The sequence below is a fragment of the Aricia agestis genome, chromosome 6 (assembly GCF_905147365.1).
Source record: "Aricia agestis chromosome 6, ilAriAges1.1, whole genome shotgun sequence".
Classification (NCBI taxonomy): domain Eukaryota; kingdom Metazoa; phylum Arthropoda; class Insecta; order Lepidoptera; family Lycaenidae; genus Aricia; species Aricia agestis.
The window spans coordinates 5,487,992-5,510,863 of NC_056411.1; the positions used below are offsets into that span (position 1 = coordinate 5,487,992).

Genomic DNA, 22,872 nt, shown 5'->3' on the forward strand with positions numbered 1-22,872 from the left:
TGATATCAATTCCTGAGATGCTGCGTTGCATGATTGTTTTGGCTCTCTTTTTTGGGTGACGTAACTTATATGACATTAAGTAAAGAACTTATTTGGCTACGGTGGATATGCTTTCATTCAATCAAATAATTATTTCTGTGATAAAGTTGCATCAAGGCGCTCATAGATGACGCAGCAGGGAAGTTACGTGACGCAACATTTCACGGCCAAATTGAAAGATATGAAATTTCAAGAGACACTTCGCAGTACGCGGCAGCAGAGCTACGTGACATGGTACTCAAGTAGTATGGAAACTGTAAAGTGTCCTTAAAAGAGTGAATTTCAAGCGTGCGAACAGAGTTCGCCACTAGCACAATACAGTAAACAATCCGACCAAATCTCACATGGAGGATTCGTTTATCAGAATATTGACAGAAACGTTGCCAAACGTCGAACGAAACTTTTTGTTTACTGTCCATACTGGCGCTACCTCTCGCTTGAAAAAATTGCAGTAATATTATAATTATCATATTCAATATTATTATTTGTGCCATATCTAACTGTTCCTAAGCCTCTAGATACTCGAAAATAATTGATATATAACTAGTTGAATGGAATGTTATCAGATAAGATACTTCAGACTGCGATCGTCGGATTTATTAACTACTTAGACGATCTTATCAGGTACATAAACAAAATTCAAGTATAACAATATTTATTTACACATCCTATCATTTTATGTACAGAAAATGTTAGTTTGTATGTCGTGTAGTATGTACTGTGTCCTATGTAATGCCAGAAAAGCATAAAAATGTTTGTAATATACTAATACAAGAAATACAAAAGTATGTCGGGCTGTCACCTCCCTTATGCTACTGAACTAGTTTGATGAAATTTAAAGATATTGAGTACCGAAAGAATAATTTTTATCCGCGAAAAAATGTTTAGTTCCTTGACATTTTTCCGGGATAAACATAAATACTTACTATAAACAAACTTCAGCACAACGAGGTTGCAGGCAAGTCACAGTTGATAACACATCACGACTTGATTCTCTAATAAAAAGTTATTTTCTTTTTCGCCAAGCATTGAAATGATAGGAGAGCTAGTTTAATTAAATCTAAAACGATAAAAAAAATCATTCAACGCTATCAAACGTATCGAAATAACAATTTCATTCATTAAAATATCAACACTATGCTAAAAATAAAACTAATTGGAAATGTCTGATTCGATAAAAACAAGACTTCAACTATTTTATTTATAGTTTCTTTTCACTACAGACTATAAAATTGTCTTTTTTAAGCTTTTATCGCAGGCTTTGAGAGCGGCGACCGAATCAAGAAGTGCCGTAACGAAAATAAACCTAACACCCTCACTCCGACCGGCACAACGGTGCGGCGTTGAAAGCCGTGCATCGTCTAACGTTTAAGTTCAGACTTAGGCGGACTTCGGCACGGTGTTTCTGTGCGTGTGACTACTCAAACATTAAAGCAAAACAGCCTAATATGCATCTTTTAGCGTTAACATAGGTCTAACTAAGAAAGACCTTGCAGCAAGTAATTTAGTATGACTAAGTCTAGAGTGTACTACTTGTTCTAGACCAGTGGTTCTCAAACTTTTTGGGGCGGAACCCTTATAAAAAGCAACATTTTGACCCCCTTCTACCAAGAAGTTACAGTGCATTCGATGACGACCTCTGTGGCTCAATTGGTTGAGTGTGTGGCAGCTTAAGCCGGGGGTCGCGGGTTCGAATCCCGCCGACTGAACAAAAAGTTTTCAATGTTCCCGGGTCTGGATGTGTATTAAATATGTGTATGATATAATAAAAATCTTAAATGTATGTATAGTAGAAAAGTATTAAATATATTTCCGTTGTCTGGTACCTGTAACACAAGTCCTTCAGGTACTTAGCATGGGGCCAGACTGACGTGGTGTGAATTATATAATATTTCCATTACCCAATAACATTAACGTACATCAAATGGAAAGAAAGATTAAAGTCGGGAAGGTTTCATTATTACTAGTTCCTAGTTCGGGAACTAGCTTCCTATTGGAATTCTTTGAGAATTCTCAAACTTTTGCCTTCGTGACCCAATCATAGGTGCACGTCGAACTTATTGAATGTTACGGCTTACTGATACTAATAATAGTTTATATTTTAGTATTATAATTGCCGTTGTATGATATAATATAGTATTATCAGGTATTATTAATATCAATAAGAAAAAACAATATTTTTATTACTAGCTAAAAGTCGAGCTTTGTGAGGGCTCGCGTCGTCACACCTTGACTGACTATTGATAACACATCTTAATTTTTTTTTTTTATGAAATAAGGGGGCAAACGAGCAAACGGGTCACCTGATGGAAAGCAACATCCGTCGCCCATGGACACTCGCAGCATCAGAAGAGCTGCAGGTGCGTTGCCGGCCTTTTAAGAGCGATTAGGGTAATAGGGGAGGGTAGGGATGGGAAGGGAAGGGAATTGGGGATGATAGGGAAGGGAATTGGGCCTCCGGTAAACTCACTCACTCGGCGAAACACAGCGCAAGCGCTGTTTCACGCCGGTTTTCTGTGAGAACGTGGTATTTCTCCGGTCGAGCCGGCCCATTCGTGCCGAAGCATGGCTCTCCCACGCAAATAAAAATTAGTACTATGTTAAAGCACAAGTAATAGGCTTTGTCCACACTCTGCCTTTTTCTGTTCGTCAAGGGCATGCGTTATAACGCAGTCAACAGCGAACGTGGGGCATGCCCGCGACCGTATCCAAAACTTCAAAAATGACAATGTTGGCGTTGCGTTCCTTGACGCATTCAATTATTGAATGTGCCAATATGAAAGTTGATGACATAAATTGAAGATGAAAGTGCACAGTGTGGACAATGGACATAGCTAATAGCCGTGATAGTTTTTCCGTAAAGTGTAACACAAAATATAAAGGCTGTGGGAAATACTAGGGCTCGCGTCGATCGCCCTTATTAGGTAGTTTAAGCTTCGCCTCAGTTCGAACATACTTTTTTACATTTTCATGCTTAGTTTAATTTATTATTTCTAAACGACTCTACAGTAAAAGTATGTCATAGAATATAGACCATTTTTAAGCATCATTCGCTTAGAAAGCGACTGAAGGAAGTTAGAATATACGATTGGGTCTCTTTTTGCTTTCTAAAAGTTTTTTATTCATTTTCTAGGTAACACTGCGATTTTGCTTATTAATCTATTTCTGAGGAATTCAACTTTCAGTTAATATTTTTTCCGACGAGAGGAATCAGGTGTGTATCTAAATGCAGTGATATAATCCTTATCTGAAACGTAAAATTGATGTGAAGGTTCACCACTATCAGGCATTTGATAATGGTGTTTACCTATTATTATATCTTTAACTGACGGGTATAAATTTGAGCCGGTCGAGGAACCCTTTGGCCAGAGTTCAGTATCTCACGCAACATGTATAGTTTACTTGTAGTTTTAGTATTAGTTGACTTAGCTGGTAAGCAAATTTTATTACTATCTATAATAATAACCTATTAAAATAAAAATAAAAATTAAATTTTGTAAGTCTCTCTAAAACTAGAACAGTTTTTTTCTTTTTCTTTATGAAATAAAGAGCAAACGCATGCAAACGAGCAAACGGGCTGATGGAAAGCAACTTCCGTCGCCCATGGACACTCGCAGAATCAGAAGAGCTGCAGGTGCGTTGCCGGCCTTTTAAGAGGGAATATGGTAATAGGGGAGGGCAGGGGAGAAAATAGGAGAGGGTAGGGAAGGGAAAAGGGTAGGTTAGATTAGGTTAGCCTCCGCTAAACTCACTCACTCGTCGAAACACAGCGCAAGCGCTGTTTCACGCCGGTTTTCTGTGAGCCCGTGGTATTTCGCCGGTCGAGCTGGCCTATTCGTGCCGAAGCATGGCTCTCCCACGTCACAGTTGAACCGATTTGGCTAATTTAAGTTTTGACATGTTCGTTGAAGTCCAGAAAAGGTTTATGTTAGTAGGAAAGTGATACAAAGTTCACCAGGTCATCAAGTTGTTAGTGAAAATCGCCAATCTTCAAAAATATTATCTTTAAAAGTTAAATAATCCTAAAGTTATAAAAACAAAGTTAGCCCTAAAATCATTATTGGCTTTTACTCTTCGTTTATTTATTAAGTCACTTATCTTTATAGGCCAAGATTTAACCGTTAGAAACAGTTAATAATTGAAATGAAAGTTTTATTTTAAATCAATCAAAAATCGTTTAATAAATTAATATAATATTTAATAAATTAAAGAATTGAAAAATGTTTTCAATAAGAAAATGCGTAGAAAGAAAATGCGTAGCTCTGATAAGGTTTGCTAAGGGTCTCAATAACAAAAATGAAGTGTGACTACAGAGGACTCTTCCCTTTATTACGAAGATTTTGAGGGCCTATTCACCTTATAAGAAAGCATTTAAAGAGCCTAATTAAAATAAGACAAGCACGAAAATATCTTCAAAGAGCGAAAATTGTTGACTTTTCCTGTTAATAAACGTATTTTTATGGCCGCCATGGGCTTCTAAATATTTCAGATTTGATCACAATAATATTATGTTAATAGTGTGTGACGGTTTTCATATTTTCGTGATTTTTTTTTGTGCGCAGGGGAAACCCTTTATGGGTGTCCCGGGTTGGGACTTGGGGGCGTATTACTTTAAAAACAAAATTAGCAACAAATAGTGAAAAACAAAGGTCCACTTAGGCCAGCCTGGTTTAATGTCAATCGTTTATAAAAATAATGTTATTGTTACGCTTATGCCTTATTTTCCCTTTTATTTGTCCTCTCTTTCATTAGACTCTTTAAGAGGAGTCCACACCGCTCTTTTTTCCATGCAAACGTTGTCCCATGTTTCCTCCCTGGAGGAAACAGGGTACAAGTCAGCTGCTAGTAGAGTTATAATAGATAAAGAATAAAAGAATATCTATGGCCACTAATACAATGTTCCTATGTTTTATTTTTTCGTTTAGCGTTCAAAAACCCAAAAAAATGGCCAGATTTTCCGCTGTGTTCAAACATCAAAAAACAGATTTGGCTAGATTATACCTACAAAAAAAAAACATAGGAACACAGCTCAGGCCTTTCTTTAATCTTTAATGCAAAAAGTACTTAAATCGGTTAAGTTTTGGAGAAGGAATCAGGGAACAACGAATTTTTGATTTTCTGCGGTTGTCTCCAACGATATCAAAATACTTAGATACGACGTATGCCATCAAAACTGTAGCAATGTTTCTGCATGCAAAATGTGTATCGAGAAAATATTGTCGTCCTTTTTTGTCTTACAGTAATATCATATACTACTTTCTCTTTCGCTCATTTTACGCTTCGCTTTGATTTTTCTCTTAAAATGGAAGACAATAATTTAAATATTAATAAAATCTTAGTAATAATGTGTGAAATATTACACCTTTGGCTTTATTTGTATTCCTCGTGTTGTTACTGCACTGTCGGAAGGCACACGACGGCATTCTGAAGCGAAATGTAGCGAAAAACAACGCGGTAATTAATGAATTAAATACGTCCAGCTGTTACCGCGTCCTAAGGCACACTGCTCTCAGATGAGTGAGCTCACTCATTTTGAGGGTGACACATTTTCGCGCTGACGATTGTATGGAATGCCTTTTCTAACGTTCTAATTCTATGGTTGTCTCTATCGCGTTCTGCGGTATAGGCTCGAGGTAAGGGAGACAGCTATAGATATTACACGTACTTTTTTTTCATTTCTCTAGCCCCTGGTGTATCCTCTTAATCCGAGATTAAATTAAGCCCAGACAAGATTGTTACTATTTTCCCGTTCTTATCATTACTGTTTTTTCGCAGTATCACATCCATTACTTGAAGATGCCAGAATAGTGGGTGGTGAAGATGTAGACATAAGGGCGGTACCATACCAGGCGTCTCTGCTGCGTAGGGGCTCGTACACATGTGGCTGCACGATCATCTCAAACGACCTCGTTCTGACGGCAGCTCATTGTGTCGTGGGGTGAGTTTCTCACAGTGAGATCGCAAGAGCTCCCACACAAAACTGCGAATTCGCAAAAATCTGCTACAAAACTCATACCAAAAATGACATTTCGATGCGATGCGGTTTTGTGTGGGAGCCCTCAAAGGAACCTAAGTATTAATACTTTAGGGCGTAGGGTGTGTACCCTCAACTCTTGGTTTATGCATAGGCAGCGTCTTATGGCGTCCTAGGGGGACTTCAGCGTCCTAGGATTGCGGAGTTCGTGCATAGGTGCGGCAAAATTAAAATGGCCTATACTCATAAAAAATATAAATCCGGTCATGGGTCCCCTGTATAGAGTTCGCTGTGAAAATAGTAGCGGTGAAAGAGTAACTTTTTTATTTTGTATGGAAAAATTCATGATGCTCGGGAGCACCACACAAATCACAACAAAAATTATTATTTTACTGCTACTTTCATAGTAAACTTATTATCATTACTTTATCACTTAGATTTGTTACACCCTATATATTTTATATGAGGAGGCCGATCGTTCTGATCTAACTGATCGCAGGCCGACCTGACCAAACTCATGCATTTCCGTATTTGTTCACAAGTTTGGTGAGGTTGTCCTGCAATTAGTCCGATCGGAACAATCAGCCTTTCGGTTTATTATAAGGATTAAGATTAAATCCATGACGCTTTGGAAAGTATACGATAGGAAATAGGATGGCAGACATTTAATAATAATATTATGCTTTATTAGTTTGATTATTTAAACGTTCAACTAATTTTATTTTCCACGTTAACGTTATTTTCCACAGTATATATACACAGTATAGATACATTTCTCATCTGGATGTCATGAAATAAAAATATTAGTGTATTTTAATGAATCTGTAATATTAATTATAGTCTTCTTATTTCGTGTATTTCGTAATTGGTCTGGTGTTTCGGATAACGTTGCAGATATTGGTTTAAACTTAAATTATTATTGTATCCACCAGGCACCAATATTAAATGAATTAAAAATATTTATATCCTTTATCAACTTTAATATTCTGTTTATTTATACCGCGTACTTAATTACTTTCTCTGTTTATCATGATAGCATTTATTTTATTCAAAATATTTGTGGATATCAGATTCTACTTATTCCATAAAATTTATTGACCATATTATAGTCAATAAATGTTGTCTCTGTAAATTTTTTAATTAAAAATGTCATCTAAATCGCTTCTCCCGTTTCGAAGGATTGGTCCGGTAATACTGCTGGTAATACATACTAGTACCTATTTAATTAATTATTTTTTTCAGTTCCAAGCCGCAAGAGTACACCGTCCGCGTTGGCTCGTCCTTCAGCTCGCGGGGGGGTCAGATATACCCCGTAGGGGACTTCGTGTGGCACCCCGCGTTTACCTTCAGGAATATGGAGAGTGACGTTGCGTTGATATGGCTGGCCAGGCCCATGAGGTTCAGCGAGAAGATTAAGCCCATAGAGATGTTCGGCATCGGAGAAGAGATTAAAGAAGGAGAGATTACGGTGGTGACCGGATGGGGGAGTTTGCTGGTGAGTAAAGGACGGTAAAACGATGCAATTGACGATAGAACCTTAGTCGTAGACTGTGGAAAATTCCATAGTCAGGGGCCTGATTCATTTTAATAGCGATATGCGAGTTGGACAGCCTGCGATCTAAACGACATTCAACGGTTGAGAAACGGTTGAAAAAATGTATATAATGACAGAGTTTAGTGACAAATGGCGGATTTTCTTTGTCAATCTATCACTTTCTTCTTCCATTACATAGAAAGCAACCATTTAAGTGACAGTTAGACAATGGAAATCCGCCATTTTGTCGATAAAATCTATTAGTATGTCGATTCTTTCCATTTCTACTGTTGTTATGCTAGGCTTGCATGCTAAACCTTCAAAGTCCTAGAAAAGTGAATATTTTTTGCATCCCGTTTCTTCTATTTTAATGGAACATTACTGCAGCTTTATTCCTTGTTAGATTCAGTGCGTTTCTTACATAAATTGGCATACCCCTAAAGTTTTTCAAGCAGTTTATTTTTGAACCTCAAAATGATCCAAGGTAAAAACTACCTTATCCTATCCCGGACACAAAGTATATCCATACCAAATTTCATCAAAATCGGTTTGAGAATACATACACAGAATACACTTTCCGATTTAAAATATTCGAACAGACTAAAGGAACATCAAAAAGTTAAAATCTAATTTTAATGAAAAAACTTCTTATATTTTATACAGGTAGATATAGCATTAGTATAGCATGTGAACAATAGAAATCTAACTTTTGTTTCTAACTTTTGACAGCAAAAAGTTAAGATTTCATACCCGAAGTGTGCCCGAATCCTTGTTAAATGTGTATTGTTATTTTGTTTTTAATGAGACTTCCATGTCTGTTGTCTTATGCCGAAGTTGTTTACGTTGTTACACTGAGTAATGACGTTTTCTCCAAATATTATATTAATAAGTATTTTAAAAAATCACCTTTTTATATAGCAATTATAAGAATTAAGGATTTTTTGAGAAAAAAAAACAGTTATCACTAATCAGTAATCACACAATAGAATGGGTGTTTTTATTTATGAAATATTATACCTAATCCCATAGAGGTCGCGATAAAATTTAGTCTATTTTTTTCGCAGTAGATTAACGGTACCGTGTTTTTTATAAAATTAGGAGTCAAGCGAGCAAACGGGTCACCTGATGGAAAGCAACTACCATCGCCCATGGATATGGACTCCTCATATTTATTAGCTTAGTATTTTCTGAGTTTTTATTTAATGATTATTTTTACCGTTTATTATTTTTTTTATGATGCAAATTAATATTTATATTTGAAAACTCAACTTTAAACTAATAGAATAAATGTTAGACGTGGGAGAGCCATGCTTCGGCACGAATGGGTCGGCTCGACCGGAGAAATACCACGTTCTCACAGAAAACCGGCGTGAAACAGCGCTAGCGCTGTGTTTCGCCGAGTGAGTGAGTTTACCGGAGGCCCAATCCCCTACCCTATTCCCTTCCCTACCCTCCCCAATTCCCTTCCCATCCCTACCCTCCCCTATTACCCTATTCCCTCTTAAAAGGCCGGCAACGCACCTGCAGCTCTTCTGATGCTACGAGTGTCCATGGGCGACGGAAGTCGCTTTCCATCAGGTGACCCGTTTGCTCGTTTGCCCCCTTATTTCATAAAAAAAAATAGCTGGAAGAAACTTCTTAGAGGAAAAACAGCATCAAGGCTAAGAAACAGGATGTTTATCATACTAAATAGGTTCTATAAAATATGCCAGACACATTTCCGTAGTCCATTTTTGCCCTCGGGCGAAAAATGTTATTTAATATTCGTTATTAGCGTTATCGCCGAAATGGACGTTGAGAATAAATTATAATAACCTTTCACGTGGAGAACCATTTTGCTAATGATTTTGCCAACAATTTCGTTGTTTTTGCGTAATAAATCTTTTCGGAACATATTTTTAGCGAGTTGTTATGATAATAGTAGGGGAGGGGAAGAGGGGATTTCGGGGCAGGCTCGAACGTGTCAAATAAAGCTTATATAGGCTTCCTACAAGTGTCTAGTTATCATGGTATAGAAATCAGATTTCTCACGTGGTTGGTTAAAATATATATTTTTTTGAATATTTAAATGTCATCGAATCGAATCGAATCGAATGAAAATTAAGATAGGGGATGTTTAGTATACCCCAAAGAAGCTTCGATATTAAAGCACTGACGAATCAAAGGTAAGGTAAGCCAATGTCCCCATTTTAAAATTTAAAAAAATAAAGCTTCATATTTTCCTAACTAAGCTTCGCAGATATTTCATTTTGCACTAAACTAAATTATTTAGCCCTAGTTGTCTAAAATTTATTTATAATTTACCTAAATAAGCAATTTTCTGAATATATTTTCTAACCTTACCTAACATAACCCACTGCTAAAATAGAAAAAAAAACGCTCTTATTATTTTTTTTATCAGCTTTATTTACTGTAAAAACCTAGTAGGTCTCCATGACGCTCGAGTGACTACACAAATAGCACCCTCCCCTCCCTTACTATAATAAGGGTCTTATGTTTTTTATTTATGCGCGCCAGAGTTTGAATAACATTTTGACTGTTTACAATCAATAAACATCTCTGCTTTTCTTCCATTACTGTAAAATTTCTTAGTTTAGAATTAAGAAATGTAGAGTTTTAAAAATAATAACCATCAACTATCAACTAGATTAATTATTATTATTATTAGGGCCTGTTTCACCGCTTTCTGATAAAGTGCCGAATAGGCTATTCACAACTTTTTTTTTTTTTTTTATATCTATGGACGCTTCACACCACGTCAGTCTGGCCCTGTGGTAAGTACCTGAAGGACTTGTGTTACAGGTACCAGACAACGGAATTATTGAAAGATTCTCCATACTTGATCTGTCAAGTTAAGTTGTGGATAGCCTATTGGGCGCTTATTAGGAAGTGGTGAAACAGGCCCTCACTCAGCACACAATTTTGGAGTACGATTCTCAAAAAAAAAAAACATTTTCCAAATAAACAAATAGGACTATAATTTTTTTGCGCAACACTTCACCATTTTCCATAATGTTTCAGGAAGGTGGTGGTGTCCCGACCCAGCTACAAATGGTGAAGGTGCCTATAGTCAGTCCCGAGGTATGCAACGACGCATACGCCCCACTATACACCATCAGTCCCACGATGATCTGCGCAGGAGTGCCCGAAGGAGGACTGGACGCTTGTCAGGTATTTTTGAAATTGAGGTCAAAATAAGGGGTACCTAGAGAAGTTAAGTCAAAGAATTTTACAGGGTGTAACAAAACTAAATGATAATAATATGTGTATGTGTTCCTTGTAGAGAGTTCACTGTGAAAGTAGCAGCGCTGGAAGACCTTTTTTTTTCACTTTTGTTTCTTTATACGAGCAATCTTATATCTTTATACGAGCATTTCTTGTATATAATCTATACATATAAATAAAACTGGAGTGTCTGTTTGTAACATTGAAAGAACCGTTTTTTACTAAATGTATATGAATGTTTATATGGTACAGACACCAAAACAACATTTTTTACAATTTTTGTCTGTATGTCTGTCTGTTTGTTCCGGCTAATCTCTGAAACGGCTGGAGCTATTTTGACGGGACTTTTTTTAAGCGCATAGCTGATGTAGTAAGGAATAACTTAGGGTACTTTTTAACCGACTTCCGAAAATGAGGAGGATATATTTCACTTTTTTATAAAGGAACCCTAAAAAGGGTTTTTTTTTCTCTTTTTTATTATCTTTGTTATCACATTTTGCTGACGTGGACGAAGTCGCGGGCAACAGCTAGTAATATACAGGGTGTAACAAAAATAAGTGATAATACTTTAGGGTGTGTACGTGTTCCTTGTAGAGAGTTCACGGTGAAAGTAGCAACGCTGAAAGACCAAAATTTTTTTTCACTTTTGTATGGGGAAAGTCGTGACGCTCGGGCTCTTGCCCATACAAAAGTGAAAATAAAATTTGGTCATTTAGCGCTGCTACTTTCACAGTGAACTCTCTACAAGGAACACGTACACACCCTAAAGTATTATCATTTATTTTTGTTACACACTGTATATAATTGAAATCTCGGAATCGGCACCAACGATTTTCATGAAATTTAGTATATAGGGGGTATTGGGGGCGATAAATCGATTTAGCTGGGAATCATTTTTAGAAAATGTCATTTTATTCGTGTTTTATCGAATACCAAGCAAAGCTCGGTCAAATAGCTAGTAGGTATTATATAAAGTGAAAAAATGGGCTTTCAGCACTGCTACTTTCACAGTGAACACAACTAACACACCCTAAAGTATCACTTAGTTTTGTTACACCCTGTAAACCTGTTATAATCCTTAATCTTACAAAGCTTAATTTTGGACTAATAGTAGATAGCGTGCGAAGTGAAATCAGTAACTTGTTTTAATCATATTTACATAATATTTTCCCGCAATAAAACATATCTTGTAAGCCACAATATATAATATTATGTTTTATTGCGGGAAATAAAACATATCTTGTGTCTTACAAGATACATACTCCTATGAAAAATTTCATTAAAATAGTTTCAGAATCTTTTCGACGCAAACAAACAATTTTCCTCTTTATACTAAGTTATATAGATAAATATTCCTAACTGCGATATTTTTTCAACTAAGTATCAAAATAAGATATTTTGATACTCCTAAAATTCATATCATCAAATTTTTTCAATTTCATTCAAATTCATCAAAAATCATACTAACTCCTAAAATTGGAACTAAGCAGATGTGTATTTTAAATCGCGCTGTATAAAACATGTTTATAGAACCAGCTTGTCTACAGGGAGTACTTTTTAGGCGTGATACATTAATTATTTCTGTTCATCTACAATTCTATGCACGTATTACATTTAAGAATTATGTAACAAAGGAAAATGTTACACATACGAGTTTATTCTACGGGGATTTTCTCCTTCAAAAGACGCGATGTGTTTTTGTACACTGAAAATAATAAAACGATGTTTAATTTTGTGATGTACTTAACCCTAGAGTGGGCGCGTTATTCCGCGAAACGTCAGTGGGCGCGTGTGGAGCATTTTGCCGCCACTTTTCTTTAGTTATTTTTAGTAGGAATTAAGCAATACCATCAATTTATTTTGACACGATTTAAATAACACACAAATAACAATTGAAAATTCACCATATTTATTAAAATCTGTTTTAAGGACTTTGGCTTACAAAAGATTTTAGAAAACTTAATATTTTTACTGATTTTTTTACTTTGTCCTAAATAATACCCAATAATACTGAAAAATTAAAGAAAAAAGGATCAAAATTATATGTTTTCCTTATCTGCAGGATATGTTTTATCTCAACAGTCTTCACAAAAGTATAAGCAATGTTCATTGCACAGCAACTTTGGCCATTTGTAACACTCTTTTTAGTGCGCATATTTTTAAGGATTATATTTTATTTTTACAGAAATATAGGCGATGGAAGATCCATCTACCTTCTTGGAAGATGATGCTAGGTTTGCTTGTAGAAATCAAGTAATTTGGTTCCTCAAAAAAATATGAAATGTGTCTATAGAAGACCTTGTGGTCATTTATAATGACTTGACTGGCACCTTAGGAATTGATTTAGTATTTGAAAGAAATCTTTCAAATGCTACGTTGCTATTACTTAATACTTTTAAATTGTATAATTAAAATTGTTTTTACAACCAATCCACCATAAAATTAAGTCAGTATTGCAACATTGGAAAAAAATAATGTCAAAATCTTGACCTACGTCAGTGGGCGCGCGGTGAGCAATTTGCCGCCCTGCGACACCTGATGGTAAGAACCTTAACTTTAAGCAGGCCCCCGTGCTCTGACGGCGTCCAGCTTTTCAGCACCCATAGCTAACGAGATGAGGGGCAGCTACCATAAAGCGCAAGATTAACGAGCTATTATTTTACGAATTATTAACGATTTTGCAGCGCGGGCGGCAAAATGCTCATAGCGCGCCCACTCTAGGGTTAATTATTTTTTTTATAAGTTAAGATCAGCATTACATAACACATGACGATGGCGATAAAAATGTAACGATAGATATAACATTCGCGGCAAGTAAAAAGTTATAGTTCAAAACGCGAGGAAAGTCACAAAATTTCATAGAATTTGACATCAGGCATGAACTTTTGTGATACTCTACCTTCTATAACTTCTGATTTTTGACTATAATATTCTTATAATGTCACTTCAATCACTTCACATTTTTTTCTATACTTATGGCTAACTTTTTGTTCTAGGGTGATAGCGGTGGTCCCTTGACCTTCAACGGTAAGCTAGCTGGTGTGGTATCATGGGGCCTGGGTTGCGCCAGGCCAAACTACCCCGGAGTATACGCCAAGGTGTCAGCACTCAGAAAATGGATAGACGAACAAACCGTGACGCTCAGAATGAAACACATCTTGAGGACACCGTCCGACGAACCGAGGCTTTAACACTGACTATTATTTATCGAATAAAATCTTTCAACGAAATATTTTTTGTCTTTGAGTCAAACCCTGCTAAAATAAAAAGTTAAGGCGATGCCTTGATAATTTGGCTGTAGCGATATCGATTTTTCTCAGCAATGACTAAAGCTAAGAAATTAAAGTTCATTGTCAGTATTCATCATGTCTTTGTCTTTGAATTACCCATAGCATAACATGATTGGTCAACTTTTATAACAATCAATCAAAAAGACCTCTGTATAAAAAGGGATTCAACATTTGTACATAGGTTGGTTCAAGCATACACTTTAGTTTGCCCATAGCTTATATGAAATGTATTTATGGTTTTTAACTCTTAATTAGTCGCATGGGGTCAAATGACTTTCAAACCGAAAAAAATATGTGCTAGATTTCTAGGAATGCAACGACGCTTTTGGTAGTCTCTTAACTCCTATCGAGGTATACCTACTAATAAGTTTTATTAGGATGTTTTATAAATATAGAAGTATATCATTCTATTGAAAGCATTTCTTTACATAATTGCTTTATAAAAATGTCAATATGAGTCAAGACAGTAAAGTACGATAGCAGCTGGAAGGTTTCTGAAGATGATGAAAGATATTTTGTGAGCCTAGCCTGCGAACTTCGAAACTATACACCAATTTGTGATGGCCATGAATCGGGAAGCAAGATTAAAGAGTTCATTAATGATTAAAATTATCTCTGACCACCGGATCTTGATGATGATGATGATCAGAGGGTGATGTCCAAAAGTGCGTTAAAAACCATAAACTGAGTAAAATATGTTTGTCAATATTATCTCAAGATCTAATTATTCCTTAGGTGCTGCAAAAAATCTGGTTATCAGAGTGAAAAGTATTTTTTTTTTCATCTCGATCTCAGCTATGGTGATATTTTGGAGATTTCGAGGCAGAAAAGAGGTTGAGTGATTTTTTTTTGTTGTAAAGAGGCAAACCAGGGTTTTTGTTTAATAATATTAATTACAATAAAGCCCTCTGACAATTTGCATAATTGATACTTCGTTTTATTCATTTCTTCAACATAATTTTCACTATTTTATTTGGGCTCAGTAAAGACCCCATGCGACTACTTGTGTGACTTTCTTGATGCGCCTAATAATTAAGGGTTAAATTATGCGACAAAAACCATTTGGTCGCTTACGCCCTTTCCATTTTTTGCAGTTTCATTGCTTGTTTTGCTGGCCGAGCCGGCCTCTCATAGAAAACAAGCAATCTAAAACATATCCAACACGGTTTTTAGGGTTCCGTACCCAAAGGGTGAAAACGGGTCCCTATTCATGAGACTTCGATGTCTGTCTCTCCGTCTGTCTGTCTCCAGGCTGTAACTTAAGAACCGCTATAGCTAGAGTTCTGAAATTTTTACAGATTGTTTATATCTATTGCCGCTATAACAACAAGTACTAAAAACTAAATAAAAATAATATTTAAGGGGGGCTCCCATACAACAAACGTGATTTTTTTGGCCTTTTTTGCTCGATATCAATAATGGCAACAGGTAGGCACTTCACAAAGGCCTTAATTATATGTCTACTTCAATATTTAAGAATAATATTAAAATAAAATTTTAAATTTAAGGGGGGCTCCCATACAAAAACACAATTTTTGGTCTATGTTTGCTCTATAGTACGGAACCCTAGGTGCGCGAGTCCGACTCGCACTTGGCTGATTTTTACTTTAACGCGAATTCACCTTAAGTGGGGACAAGAGTTGTTCTTCGTCAAGAGTAAAAAGTTAAAAACCATAAAATTATTTTTATCTTATGGTTTTTAACTTTTTACTCTTGACCTTACCTTTTTAACTTTTTACTCTTGACTTACCATAAAATTATATTTAATTATTATTATATATTGTTATTATTCTGTCAATGAAAAATTATTGAATTTTTCTCATGTGATCTCACTGTTTTATGGGTATAGGCTATAGCATAATAAGGTATGTTGGCAGGGCAAATATGCATAAAAATAGACTACATAAACAGCTGAAAATATTTACCAATGTTAGGAACAGAATTCAGGAAGAAGGTGTAAACTTCACATTAAAAGTTAAATACAAAATAGTTTATTACCTTAATACCCTTATCACAATCTTTTTTTTTTAATGAACTAAGGGGGCAAACGAGCAAACGGGTCACCTGATGGAAAGCAACTTCCGTCGCCCATGGACACTCGCAGCATCAGACGAGCTGCAGGTGCGTTGCCGGCCTTTTAAGAGGGAATAGGGTAATAGGGGAGGGTAGGGAAGGGAATAGGTGATGGAAAGCAACTTCCGTCGCACATGGACACTCGCAGCATCAGAAGGGAAGGGAAGGGAATAGTTGAGGGTAGGGAAGGGAATAGGGTAGGGGTTTGGGGATTGGGCCTCCGGTAAACTCACTCACTCGGCGAAACACAGCGCAAGCGCTGTTTCAAGCGCTGGTTTTCTGTGAGAACGTGGTATTTATCCGGTCGAGCCGGCCCATTCGTGCCGAAGCATGGCTCTCCCACGTATACAATTAAATAACACGTTTTAAGTTAAGAAGCTACGGATAAGCTTAAAGGCACACTCACGCAAAAAGGTTGTTTCAGCGCGCTTCAAAGAATGAGACTTTGTTGAAGCAGAAAAAGTAGCAAAAAGCATTCTTGAAATGTAATGGCGGCTAATCAAAGGATAAGAACTTTCTGCGAACGCAGGCTAGACTTAGCTTAGACTTGGCTCATGAAAGGATTCATGTAGCGGTCGGTATTCAATGAAGGTGCAAAAAGTAGGTATTGTGCACTTCGGAAAAGTTATCGAACTAAATCTAAATATATCAAACTCAAAGTTGACTGACATGATGATCAATCAACGCACAGCCCTAACCACTGGACGGATCGGGCTGAAATTTAGCATGCAGGTAGATGTTATGACAAAAGCATCCGCTAAAAAAGGAATTTGATAAATTCCAACCCCAAGGGGTTAAAATAGGGGATGAAAGTTTGTATGTAATAATACTTCTTAACGCGAGCGAAGCCGCAGGCAAAAGCTAGTCTTTGACTATAATCTCAATTTATGGAGCTACCAGAAATTTCAATTTATCGCCAGAAAATTTATCGCTTACAGACCCATTTTTTTTTCCAAACAAAGGACTATGAGAAGATACGTCCCCACCAACCAACAGAGCAGAAACAGGTGTCATTCGAAAGATCTACTAGAATAGAGAATTTTTTACTATGGCGAAATCTGTCAAATACATGGGGTTACAGTGCAATTCCATCAAACTTGGCGCGGCGTCGTCATCGTGCCATGACACGACGCCGTCACCCTGACACGGTGCGACGCCGGACAGTGTCCCGGTGACGCGAACGGTGCACCGCGCGCCCCTATTCAGGGTAAAACTTCCGAAAAATGGCATTCCAAACTTAAATGAGGCATGTGAAATACCTATCAAACAAAGTCGCGTAGTCAAAATATTGTCAGATTTCAATCAATGGGCCACGGGGCGGCGCACTGTTCGTGGCACCGGAAGTCTGAACACGCGTCACGTGTCATAGTGGCGGCGTCGTATCGTGACGGCACGGTGACGATGCCGCACCGTGTTTGATGGTGACGCGGCCTTATATTTTATAATAATATATTATTTTTATTTTATTTTTTCTCTTTTACATACGCATTTCCTTAAGAGGATACACCAGGGGCGAGAGAAATTGAAAATAGGTATTTGAAAATGTATTGCTGTCTCACCAATCTCAAGTCTCCCACCGCAGAGCGCGATAGAGGCAACACGTTACACGACAAAAGTTCTAATATAAGAACAGAAAATCTTCGATTCGTTGTCCGCTGATTCCTTCTCCAAAACTTAACCGATTTAAGTACTTTTTTCATTAAGAATTAAAACAAGGCTTGAGCTGTGTTTCTATGTTTTATTTTTTTTGTATATTTTAGTCAGTTTGGTTTTCTGGGTGTTTGGACACAGAGGAAAATCTTGCCATTTTTTTGGGTTTTTGGACGTTCTTATCTTTTTTAATAATAAAATTATGAAAAAAAAGAAAACATAGGGACATGCTAATAGTGGCCATAGATATTCAGGAAAAAAATCATAACTCTACCGGCATTATCCAGGGAGGAAACAGGGGACAGCGTTTGTATGGAAAAACTGCGGTGTGGAATCCTCTTAATGTGCAAATTAATAGTATTTAAATATGGAGATCATATTAATATTATTGTCTTCAATTAAGTCGTCATTTGTTTGTACATGAAATTAAAAACCTGCACAGTACGTATCGGGTCACGCGCAATATAGGGCTCTGTAGTACCGCTAGTTTTTGATAATTTTTGTATCGTCAATGAATGTACATTTGTAACGTGTTTTTCACTACCAACAATACCATCTCAGTTACGTTCAAAAGAGTTTGAACGAAAAGTTTCTTTATACTTCTTCGAATACATTTTTTTAGTTGATCGACTATTACTCAATTACTTATTTAATAAGTTTTCTTAGCCGTGATAGCCTTTAAAGTCAGCATAATATCTCCTACTCCCGCGAATTTTACCACATTTCCAGAAACAACCTGAGCTAAACAGCTAAACCTGAGCCTGAAACCTGAGCTAAAACAATTTGAGCTAGTGGAAGGGGGGACACTGGACTCTAACGATTTTTTTCCACTTTAAAACTTCATATTTCACAAGTGGATCCCTAAATCGGAAAATGATCTTTGAATACTCTGAATAATATTTTTTAAAAACGTACCCAACGACACCCCACACGATAGGATGAACGCGTAAAAAAATCACCCCCGCTTGATGTGTATGGGAAGGTACCATAAAAAAAAAAAGATTTTACATACCATTTTGTCGCCATCATTAAGATAATATGCATACATGCCGAATTACAGCTTTGTAGGACCTATCTTTAGTTTCTGAGAAAAACCGCGGACAGACAGACAGACACACAGACGGACGGACAGACCGAAACTATAAGGGTTCCTTGTTGACTACGGAAACCTGATATGCTTTTTGTTTGTAGAAAAAAGTATTTTTTGTTCAAAAATAAACACCTTTTTTTTTTGGAGAAAAGTTATTTTTTTAATAAACCCCATTGATTTTGAAACTGACACTGGTACTTAAGACTTTTTTGGGTCCCAGTGAACAAATCGAGACGCATCCCATGACTGTTGAAGGGTGGGGACGGGGTCCATACAAAATCCCCCATAGACCTTTATCCCTTATTTTAAAAAAATAAAAATATATTCACACAGTCAAAAATTATAGAAGGCCTGCTTGTCTTTATTTGGCACGTTAGAGAAGTAGGATCAACTATTATCTTTTCTGTGGTAGGATTGACTAAAACAAACACTGCAAAACAGACGGACAGACGGACAGACGGACAGAAGGACAGAAGGACAGAAGGACAGAAGGACAGAAGGACAGAAGGACAGACGGACAGACGGACAGACGGACAAACCTAACACCCTGTATATTATAAAACGCGTAACAAACTTTATCTTCACCGTTTTTTGTAATGGCTAGTTACATTAGTACTAGTTACATACAATACAGCTAAAACTGTTTTAACAAAGGAAAGTACTAAACCGTCTCTAGGGCCAGACGTAACATAATAACGATCGACAAAATACTCTGCAGGGAATTTAGGTGAGTGTTGTTATAATGTTTACAGAACAAAATACGCCATTAGCTGACTAATATTCGAGAGAAATAGTTTGTTTGTTTATTTTATTTAACAAATCCATGCTATAATAATATTATGAAAAAATGTGGCCCTCACCGATGATTAAAATAAAGTATCCCAATTTTAAAAGGACAAACCTGCAGCAAGGATACAGACACTAAGTTCGGTCGGATGCGAAACAGCCATGCTATGCACCGCACACGTAGCGGTGCGGTGCCGCACCGGAGGCTATCTCCGCGGACTGCCGGTCACACGGTGGGTGCGCCGCCGCAACGTTTTGCGGTGCCGTAGCAGCGACGGACTCGAGCTCCAGCACTGCCAGTGTTACCAATTTAGCATATTTTATGCTAAATTTGACAACTGAGCGGTGCCGCTCCGGCGTCGCATTACACACACCATGCACACCCCCCTCCTCGCCTCGTCTCGATTCCGATGCGCGTGCGGTGCAGCGCCGGAGCGCACCGGACGGCGCCGTGTGCCATCCATTTTTATATGTAGGTCAGGCGCCGTATTGCCGCTGCACCGCATCGTGTGGCATGGTACAAAGAGCTGTCAAGATATTTTTTTCTACCGCTCATTTACAAAATGTTACTCGAATAACATGGAGGAAACCTGGTTTTTAGTGATATCTAGGTGATTCGTTTTTAGCCTGAAAACAGCCTAGTAGAGCAGTAACACTACATTTTATTTAAATTAAAAATGACGTGTATACAGGGTGTAACAAAAATAAGTGATAATACTTTAGGGTCTGTACGGCTTCCTTGTAGAGAGTTCACTGTGAAAGTAGCAGCGCTAAAAGACCCAATTTTTTTTTCACTTTTGTATGGGAAATCTCATGACGCTGGGGCGCTTGCCCATACAAAAGTGAAAAAAAATTTTCGTCTTTCAGCGCTGCCACTTTCACAGTGAACTTTCAACAAGGGACTCGTACACACCCTAAAGTATTATAACTTATTTTTGTTACACCCTGTATAAACGTTTCACGCAAAACATTTACGCGAAATAGGGCGCAACGCTAGTACAGTAACAGTAAATAGTAATAACAAGTTCGTTAAGTGTTATGTTACCAATTTGATAAGAACAATAGCTAATTGACATGGTTAATTCTATCCAAATTTATATTGTGGAACAATACTTTATTATAAACTAGCGACCCGCCCCGGCGTCGCACGGGTTTATAATATAATATAGCCACTGAAAAAATGATTAAAATTGATAGCCTCTGATCCTTCGTGTGGTCTACTTCTTATCGGTGCCAAATAAAATAAAAATTACTCCATTAGTTCGCGAGATAAGCCCTTTCAATTTTCATTTTTCAAATAAATTTCCCCCGTTTTTTCTACATTCTCTTATTAGTCTTAGCGTGATAAAATATAGCAAATAGCCTTCCTCAATAAATGGGCTATCTAACACTGAAAGAATTTTTCAAATCGGACCAATAGTTCCTGAGATTAGCGCGTTCAAGTAAGCCCTTTCAAATAATTTTCCCCGATTTTTTCAAATTTTTCTCTATTTCTTTACTCATATTAGCGTGATAAAATATAGCCTTCCTTAATAAATGGGCTATCTAACACTGAAAGAGTCATCAAAATCTGTTGCGTAGTTTTAAAGATTAAAGGGAACAAAGGGACATGAGGGAAAAAAGTGACTTTGTTAACCCCCGACAAAAAAGAGGGGTGTAATAAGTTTGACGTGTCTGTCTGTCGGTCTGTCTGTCTGTCTGTCTGTCTGTCTGTCTGTCTGTCTGTCTGTCTGTCTGTCTGTCTGTCTGTCTGTCTGTCTGTCTGTCTGTCTGTCTGTCTGTCTGTCTGTCTGTCTGTCTGTCTGTCTGTCTGTCTGTCTGTCTGTCTGTCTGTCTGTCTGTCCGTCCGTCCGTCCGTCCGTCCGTCCGTCCGTCCGTCCGTCCGTCCGTCCGTCCGTCCGTCCGTCCGTCCGTCCGTCCGTCCGTCCGTCCGTCCGTCCGTCCGTCTGTCTGTCTGTCTGTCTGTCTGTCTGTCTGTCTGTCTGTCTGTCTGTCTGTCTGTCTGTCTGTCTGTCCGTCCGTCCGTCCGTCCGTCCGTCCGTCCGTCCGTCCGTCCGTCCGTCCGTCCGTCCGTCCGTCCGTCCGTCCGTCCGTCTGTCTGTCTGTCTGTCTGTCTGTCTGTCTGTCTGTGGCATCGTAGCATCCAAACGGGTGGACCGATTTTGATCTAGTTTTTTTTTTTGAAAGCTGACTTAATTGAGAGTGTTCTTAGCTATAGTTCATCATCATCAGCCTGATCCGTGCTGAAAAATCGCGGTTCATTTGGTTCGTGAAGGGCCGATTAGCAACTTGCAGTCGTTTGGTGGGCTTTATTGCATTCTAGCTCGTGAAATTTATGAATATTTACACATTAATGGTAAGTTGATCTGGTGCTGCAGCATCACCTGGTAATCAATAGGATACCCTACTCCTCACCAACTTAGAGCAATGGTTTCGTGTTTGGGCTCATTTTAATTGCGACAACTAGTAAGACGTAGATGACCAATAAATTTTTGCATGCTGCTGCTGCAGCATCACCTGGATTCTATAGGAGCCGGGCTCCATATGAACCCAAAGTGGAGGTTTCATGTTTGGACTCATATTGACGCGTGACGGCCTTATCCAAAAGGACATTCATAGATGGTATTCATTGGGATATAATATGATCCTGTTGATAGGAATTATTCTGCACTATAACCAACACAAGTTTAAAAAGCATGAAATAAAATTAAATTAAGCAATTAAAAAAACCCCCGCCAAACAACTTTAAAAAGTAATGAAATAATATATTTTACTGACTTTAAGTTTAAATAATTCCTAATATTCTAAGATCCGACCGTAAAATTCTGCATGAATCGTTTTTTTCGATCAAATATATTTTAAAACTAGCTGTTGCCCGCAACTTCGTCCGCGTGAATGTATGTTATTAAAATCGAGATTTACAAAATTGAACAATCATCTACGAAATTTTTAATGCACCACGTAAATAAACTATAATTATAAAAATTGTAACTGTACTAAGTATAGCTAAATTAATATTGGAATTTGTTGTGTTAGACTGTTGCCAATAATAATTATGATAAAAACGCTTGAAGGCACGAATTAATTTCCTGCTGTCCACGATCACCGTAGTATGCGATATCAGATTTACACTGTAGGTTGTCTAGCATTGTAGTTCTTTCGTCTTGGCAGAAAAAACTCTCCCAGAGAACATGATTCAAACATACTGCCT

The 22,872-nt window shown here is 37.4% G+C and overlaps 1 protein-coding gene across 1 annotated transcript; it reads left to right on the forward strand.

Moving 5' to 3' along the window:
* The first annotated feature begins 3,426 nt into the window (after positions 1-3,426).
* On the forward strand, positions 3,427-13,964 carry LOC121727878 (vitellin-degrading protease-like). The gene is made up of 5 exons (XM_042115922.1): positions 3,427-3,471; positions 5,815-5,977; positions 7,256-7,508; positions 10,569-10,718; positions 13,769-13,964. Exons 1-5 carry the CDS (start codon positions 3,429-3,431, stop codon positions 13,961-13,963), a joined length of 804 nt encoding a protein of 267 aa, XP_041971856.1. The 5' UTR covers positions 3,427-3,428; the 3' UTR covers position 13,964.
* The last annotated feature ends 8,908 nt before the right edge of the window (positions 13,965-22,872 follow it).